Here is an 8,804-nt window from a genome sequence, read left to right on the forward strand (position 1 = left end):
TGAACTTCATCTGTCTGATCCTGATATCTCATCTTGTCGCACTTAGCCAGAAGGCCTACCTTTTGTCGAATCTCCTCCTCCATTTTGACGGGTGATCCATACTCAGCCACTTGCTTGACTCCTTCACTGGCGAAACCTCCATACTCCCATAACACATAGCTCCTGGAGTGAGATGCGCCAATGAGAGCCGACCAATGATTAGCACGTCCTTTGGGACAGAAACAACAGCGGTGAACAAAGAACAGATCTTTGGAGCTGCAGCATCATATAAAGCGAAATCCTGCCAGTTAATTGCACTTCTGATGTGACTTGTTCTCTAGCGTGTATCTGCACAAATCTAAGCTTCTCCTCTTGTCTCTCTTTAAAGAGCCTACCGCATACATCAACGTCTGTTTCCACAGACCCATTAGCTAGCAGCAGTGCGCTATGTGACAACATCCACCTGGCTTCTCTTATCTTACAAAGTATCACGGCTCAGGCTGGAGTCTTGCCTGCTTTCCAGACAGTAAATAACAGATTGGATCATTGCTGCCACACACATAGGTAATGAACCAGCTCTCCTGGTGACTGCTGTATTAGCAAACCAGCCCTGAGAGCTTAAGCAGCAAGAGAAAGATATTGCTGCCCACCTCTGCCTGAGCTACCACACTTTTTTCAAATGATCAGGTTTGGATTGTAAAATCAGTGTGGCATTAAGAATATCAAAAATGTGTTTTCAGTGCTCTTTAAAACTCAATTGTTGTACCTGACTGTTAAAACTAAATTTTTGCAATTTATATTTATATTTGTATATTAAAAACAAGAATTTGTCAACTTTGCCACCTTACACTTACAAAGATGCTGGATGATTTCAAACACGTTTATCAAAATGAAAAAGAACATGGAAAATGCATGGAATATAGTTAATGTCTTACATTTCATTTTTATTTTATATACTTACATTTCACACACAATAAACACATAAAATAAAATAAAATAAAATAAAAAGCAGATGTTGTCTGGTGTTCTTCTTAACAAAATCTGATATTTTATACTTTTTTGTACTTTATTGTTTATTACTAATATTAGTAACTATATATTCAAAATAATTACAAATAGAAGTTACTGTATATTCAATCATTTTCTGTCACATTATTAAAATTAAACCGCATTGAATGTCAACTTTGTAAATCATGTATCATACAGTTGTAAAAGGGTTTTATAGGCAGGGTACTGCACAACACTAGGACAATGTACCTCACAATGCGATACTATTATATTAGAATAATATAATATTTTTCATAATATTTAATCATGTTTATCTGTGTTGATTTATTAATTTTACCATTAATTCATATTTTAGTTTTATTTTAATTTTAATTTATTTAAATTGGTTACTGCGCTATATGTGCTTTTGTCATTTTTATCAGTTTTTTTTATTTTTGTTTAGATTTAATTTATATTAATTTTAGATTTAGCTGTAGTAATTTTTAAGCTCAAGTTCTTTATCTAATATTTATACTTCATTTAATCTTTTTTCAATAAATGAAAATGATTTGAAATTGTTTTAGTTTTAATTAACAACAACAAGACTTATGTGATTACTGTGCTCTTTTGTCACAAGGCTTTGTTCTTACTTGGGTAGTCTTTGGGATGCACTTTCTCCGACCAGTTTCCATAGAAAGTGACTCTATACTTGGCAGTTCCACAAGCACAGCACTCTTGAATAGGTTTTTCAGTCGTCGCAACTGGATCTGCAGTGCACAACGATCAGAAGATTATAGTTATTTCTCTTCAATTGCATCGCGTCCGTTATTTCCATCAACTGCTGAGAATCTACGTTTCTCCTTTTCGGCACATAATAATGCATACGTGCATTTAACCTCCTCCTTCCACACACACTCTAGCCTATACAAACATTACACATACACAAATAGATGTGGCATGCATAAACGTTACAATTTAAAAGGCATGTATTTTATTTAGCAACATCCAAAGCAGATGACAGGAAAAGAGGTTTTTGTTACAAAAAAACAGATTCTGTAGATGTAAAAATGTTTCAGAGGGATGTACATGAGAAACCCATCTTAAAAATTACCTTTCTCACAGAGTCTTTTGGTAAGTGAGCCCTCATCTTGGAAGAAAATGATTTTTCGCTGCACAACACTGGCCCTGTAATGAAGACATTACAATGTTCATCCAGCTTATTTATCCTTATTTATCCAGCCTTTTATCTGTCTTTTAGATATAGTTCTGAGAAAGTGCACTTTTACATTTACTCTACCACCATTATCGCATTCAAAATTGTATTGTAGTGGGGATAGATGATGCATCTTTTTAACAAAGGCTTCTGTGCTTAATCCCGCTTGCATAATGCTACTATCTGAGAGCATATTTCAATGACTCCAGTCAGCATCCTGAATGCTTTAAACAGTTCAGCTTTTCAAATGAAGCCGAGTAGAGACATCAACTGATGCCAATATGTTTAGCAAGCGTTGGAGAAAAAGAAAATGTATTCAAGAGCACCATCTATGTTTGGTCTATGCCACACTCAGCTTAGATCGACCCATGTGGAATATCAATGTTAAATCATGCAACTGTCCCACTAGAGCCCCATTGCTGTCAGTTAAAGATGTGGCATTGGGTAGGTCTGACCATAGTCTCGCGTAGCCAGATCTTCAGACTGACGGCTGAAGGTCTGGAATTCATGGCAGCTTTCTTTGGCCAAGGCCCGCCCATGAGGCCATTTGACTGTCAAACAACCAATCACAGTTCGTTTTGTTCATCGGCACGTTACAGGGCGTGGAAATGTCGCCACAATAACAGACCAGTCGAATGGATTTTAAGGATTCTGTGACTATGTAAGGATCCTGATGAGCACTTGTCGTCACAGTTTTAAACATGACGGCTTTCTTTTTCATGAGGGGGTTTGGCGGCATGACATCTTTGTTTCCAGGCGGAATGTTAAAGAATGCAACACGCGTCTCCCAGAAATCCTGTAGAATTGAAACCCATCCGATGAGGACTTCGACACTCCTGAAGTGTTTCAACTTTTGTGTCCCATATGCATCAGACATTAAGCCAACGGTCCGTGGGCGTGACGTCTGAGGCTGAGACTACTCTGACCAGAACGCTATGCCCTCTTGAGAATAATCCCACATGTTTCATGTGGGTGGCTTACAAGAGAATCTGGTGCTGGCCTTATCAAAATGTGAAGGTGTCTACAATATGACACATTTTTGGCTCATCTGTGCTTTGCAAAGTGCATTTTGAGAAATTGAGTAGCACCCTATTTGACACAGAAAAAAACATTGAATGTTGTTCCTTTTCACAGCCTTTCCACAATGCAAAAGAAACAAAATGAATTGCCACCCAAAGCTAAAATAAAGTAAGTAAAGTGGGATCAAATCAAAAGTATTAATGTATTATTGAATTACTGCAGAGTAGCGCACAGACATTTGACAGAAAATGTTTGATCGCAGTTTCTCTTCAAGGAGCTTTCAAAACAAACACTTTGTGAAAACAGAGTGAACCGCTGCCAAATACATTTTTAGCAGCAAAAATAAAGTAAAACAAGTGGAGTCAAGTCTACAGGTGTATTTGTACTAATTCATTATGATAAATGATTTAATTACTGCAGGTTTGAATAAAATCCACTTACATTTAGTAGATGCTTTTATCCAAAGTGACTTACAAATGAAAACAATAGAAGCAATCAACACCAATAAAAGAGGAACAATATGTAAGTGTTAACCTAATGCAGTATATGTAGCAACGCAAGTAGATAGAATAGAAAAAAACAACGAGGAATACTAATGCTAGAGGCTCTTTTGTCTTTTTAAAAAGTAGTTAGAAGAGAAAACAGTTTTCAGAAAAGTAGATAAAATAGAATTAATATGGAGAGTGCTAGAGTTAGAGGGTCAAATGAAGATGTTTATCCCTATATATTAACATTTGTATGCAATTGTTTCTCAAGAATAAAATGGTTGAACCTGACTCTTGTGCAGAATTTATTTTAAAAGGAACTCTAAATATGAATTCATTAACTATAATATAACTTGAATTTATTATGGGTGGTTGATTGTGATTTCGCTTTTTTAACATTAGTTTGTAATGTTGTTGTGTGAGCATAAACAATATCTGCAGAGCTGAAGCGCTGAAAGTTCAATGCAAATTGAGATATTGTCTTTTAAAATTCTGGCAGTTTAATGACTACAAAAACGGCTGATAAGGGACTACATTGAGCTTCTTACGTCACGAACCCAGATAAACCCTGCCCCCGGGAACACACAACAAAGTGGGCGAAGCCATGTTGTGCTGCTTTAGAGAAGAGGAAGAGAAAACTAGGGGTGCACGTAAAAATAGAATGAATCGTGATTCTGTCTTCTAATGATTCTACTGGATTCACAAGTTTCAAAATCATTCTTCTAAAGCAGTGGTTCTCAATCCTGTTCCTCGTGTCGCCATGCTCTCTCTCTCTCTCTCTCTCTCTCTCTCTCTCTCTCTCTCATTCAGATCGTCAGATCAGCTCCTACAAACCGTTCCATTTATACACTTATTTTCACATAGAAGGGAGAAGCGTTATACATGGACGTAATGTACAGTTGCTGTGCTTTAATCAGACTGTTTAAACTTTAATTTAAACCGTATATTAATTTCCGTATATTACTTGCACAAGTTCTGCACGATCCTCTTCATTAATATTCTCTGTGTCTTAATCGGGCTCAAATAGATAAGCAATATAGAGGATTAAATTCAATAATAAATAATATATTATTCATTAAATTTGCTTTAATTGTTTTTATATAAAATTGTATACTGTATATATAATAATGGATGAGGCAAAAACATAGTACAAAAATAAATCAATGCCAGTATTACAAAATATAACATTATAAAATGTAAAATCACGTGAGAAGAAGCATAGCGATATGATTTGACATGACTGGTTATGTTATGCTGTGATTTGTTCATGTGATAAATCTCGCCTCTTGTGTTTTTGCACATTCCGCTTTCGCGAATCAGTCTGAATAAACAATACAATGGCATTAATGGAAAGGTGTTAATTAAATAATAATAATAACAACTTGCACACATGATTAATCAGCTTGGGGAAATCTGAAGTAAATCTCCGTATCTGTGACCAATATTTACCGAGCTTTGATGACTGATGATCCGTCATCAAAATGATCCCGATTCTTGAAATCAGCTTTGGACATCTCTAATAGTTATAAGACAGATCCCAGCTTATGCCTGTATTCCAAAGGGTCTATGAACAAAGTATGTGTATTTGGTGTGACGTGACTTGTAGAAAAAGTTTAAAGGTTATAAGAAAGGCCCCTAATAGTGGCCAACCAAGTATGACTGCTCAAGACTGCACAAGATCCATTCTTCTTAAAACTTCTTAAGACATATCCTCTGTTGGTATTTGGTCTTGATCGTCTCATCTGAGCACCTGAAAGCCATTTATCTCCAGAGTCCCTAAGCTTGTCAACAAAACCATCACGTTTACCGCATCTTATCTGCCTTCCACAGCTTGATGGCACCAGAGAATCAAAGGAAACAAAATCCAGATCAAAACTTTCTTCCAATCCCTGGTCTGTTTGACATTTCACTGGAAAAGTGCTGGAGGGATTCCAGATGTAATTGCACATTTATTTGATGTTCATTGGGCACCGTTGCCAGTTGTGTTTCGGAGCCTGAGCACTGGCATTCAGCCTGGCGCTACAAGGTGCAATGTCTCCACGGTTCTGACACGCCAAGACGAAGAGACAGCAGATTCAACATGTTTGCACAGCAGATGCTTCACTGAAAATGTTAATTGGAAAAAAAAAAAACAGACATCCCTGCCCTAATAAGACAGATGGATAAATTAAAAGCTACAATAATAATTCCTCAAGTTCGCAGACTGACGGAGACGAGACCTGGGTGGATGATACGGGTCTTGAGTGAGGCGGAGGAGAGATTGCTATCCTTTTTAAGAAGACAGGACAAAAGAGATGAATAAATAAGTAGGTGAATGAGAGAATGAGAGATGGACACTAGCTCATAAATATTCACACTGTGAAGGTTTTAGTCAACATCAATTTCATTTCACAACTGCTATACAAGCAAATTTAAATCTGCTTTACTAAGTAAAAAATGGGGGAAAAAGACAATCAGGGGCTCATTTAAGCAGTTGCATCACTTTTATGTGCATTATCTCTGTGGGGGGAAAAAAAGTATTCGCAAACCTGTTAAAATCTCATGAGAGAACACAGGCTGACTGAATGACACGTTCATTTTAGCTGAACATTGGACTAGCCAACAATTTTCCAAAACCGTAATTGGTTCTTGCATTTCAAACAAGCATGTATGAGTTAAGTTTACAATATTCGAAGCTCCTTAAGGGCACAGGTGGTTGGCTCCAAAAAAGGTCCAGTGTCCATTAGCAAAACTGACAGGATTCTAATGGCATCCTTCCCATTAAAATAAACGAGAATGCTAACAGAGAGCTTTCTCCTGGTATTATAGACCTCACTGGTTCACGACAAGTGTAAACAGGCCAACACGGTGGCATTCAGAGGCTTTCAGAAAGTGAGAGTTGTTGGAAAGCAGGTTTTGAGGGTAGGCACCCATAATGCGGAAAAATGCACATACGCATCGCACCGTGTCCAACCGGAGCAAAAAGAGAGACTTTCAGATGTCTTTAATGCATCAAACACACTTAAAGTTGTTTATAACCTCAAAAGGAGTGGGAGAAAGAGAGATAAAGATACAAAGACAGCATGAAAACATGAGGGAGTGGAGTGGAAACACTAACAGCACAACACCGACAGATAATTCAGAATTTATTTGGTTGAAGACCACTGTAATGTGCTTGTGCGCCTGCTGTATTTAAAGGAAACTCAAGTGTGAGGATGTTGTTTGGATGCTCAGAATATTTTAAAGCTTTCAAAGTATCTTAATCATCTTTGATTCACAGCCTCCAATCGATGATGGGAAGACTCAAGGGTGATTTCAATGGCTCAAGATTAATATACAATAACCGCCCAACATCAATCAGTCATAATCACATCTTCTATCGATGGTCCTACATATATTTCTGCTTACTCAGCTTCAAATATGATCGAAAATGACTTTTGTTTTCCTTTTTCAGTACTTTCCCAGAAGGTAACTGATATAACGCTCACTAAATGAGACGAGTGCTCAGACTCAGTTTTGTATTCTCAGTCTAGAGCCTCAGACTGTACCCCTGTTCTGTTTTCTTTTCTATTTATTCAACAATCTATCAGTTCAGCACCATACACTTTCATATCTTTAGCCTAAATCCATGGATTCCCATTCAATTATTGCTATCCAAGACCAGAATAATAGTGAAAAGTCATACAATAACTCACTTGAGAGTGACGCAACCACTGCCAGAAGGTGGCGCTGTCCAGAACACCTGTATCCTTGTGCGTCTTCTGGGAATGCTCTCTGTGACGGCCGGGGGGCAGTTAGTCATGAACTGTGTGTCACTTTCATCAATGAGCTGTGGAACAGGAGTAAGATTATTTCATGTTTTTAAAAGCTCACCAAGACTGCATTCGTTTGATTAAAAAATACAGTAAAAACAGTAATACTGTGCAATATTATTAGAGTGCTGCTAAATATTTTGTGGAAACTAAAATATATAGCATAATTACCTGCTGTACCATTTACAAGACTTGAATTATAGAGCACTTTATTTTATATTTCTATTTTACATTTTAAAATATGATATATATTATATTATATATGTCTTTTATTAAGTTATAAAAACTGGTCACTATAAAATGTTATTTTATGGAGAAGATTTATATGAAAAAATTCATGTATGCCAGAACAAAAGCATACATATTCAAAACATCACAAGAATGATTAAATCATTTTCAGTTTTTGGAGAGCCTTGGAAGTAAAATAAAAACTAATGGAATACAAAATTCCAAGAATCTAATTAATTTCATTTTTTCAGCCCAATTACGCAATCGCTTCCAACTAAACCGTATACTAGTACCGTAATTGAGTTCAGTGATGTAGAATCAAATTTCGTTTTGTGGGCCAAGATGACTAACTGCACATGACAGCCATTTCAACATCTTTCAGCGGAGAGGACAAATATGTGTGCCTGTTGGTTCAACTGTTAACCCATGAGGCAACATTTTCTACTTTGAGAAAAAAAGAAATAACTCAGTAATTGAGACAAATGCATCTCTGTAATCCACGTACATGAATAATAGGCTTTTTAAAATGCTGATTAAATGTCTGATTATAATGCTCTTCTTCATCATTTGGTCATCATTCGATGAATTACTGCTTCCATTATAACTAAGAATTTAATTTAAACTTCCATTTTTAATAACATTGTTTAATCACTTGCTTTCCTCAGGCGGTAATATTGCAAAAGTTAACAGCGCCAAGCAAATAGCACTGAGCTTTATGGAAGAAAAGTGATACGAAAGCCTAATTTAGAAAGAATAGTAGTCACACACGTGTTTCACAGACACATGTTTATGCTAAAATGAATGACAGCAAATGTAAAAACTCACTGTCTGGTTGATACAGGTTATTGCACTGAAATACCTCATGCTAATAATTTAAAGGGAAAGGGTGGGGGTGGGGGTTTATATATAAATATAATAGTAAAAAAATTCCAGATGTACATTACTGCTACTGTTGGTAAAATCACATTGTCCAAGTGATGGAAAATTCCAGTGGGAACTTTTGTTTGCATGTTTCAAAACGAAATCGCTGCCAAATGTCCATCGAAGAGTAAAATCCATGCGCGTGGTGCATTAAGTTCTTCCTCCCTCTTTCTCACTCTC

At 36.6% G+C, this 8,804-nt stretch overlaps 1 protein-coding gene across 1 annotated transcript in view; it reads right to left on the minus strand.

Moving 5' to 3' along the window:
• spon1b (spondin 1b) overlaps window positions 1-8,804 on the minus strand; it is a 64,054-nt gene that overhangs the window by 50,707 nt on the left and 4,543 nt on the right. Inside the window, exons 3-6 of the mRNA XM_026202300.1 lie at window positions 7,359-7,492; window positions 2,078-2,151; window positions 1,617-1,733; window positions 60-208 (exon numbers count right to left, since the gene is read on the minus strand). Coding sequence (XP_026058085.1) covers window positions 60-208; window positions 1,617-1,733; window positions 2,078-2,151; window positions 7,359-7,492 — 474 coding nt within the window. The remainder of the gene's footprint in view (window positions 1-59; window positions 209-1,616; window positions 1,734-2,077; window positions 2,152-7,358; window positions 7,493-8,804) is intronic.

Source organism: Carassius auratus, chromosome 25 (assembly GCF_003368295.1).
Source record: "Carassius auratus strain Wakin chromosome 25, ASM336829v1, whole genome shotgun sequence".
NCBI lineage: Eukaryota > Metazoa > Chordata > Actinopteri > Cypriniformes > Cyprinidae > Carassius > Carassius auratus.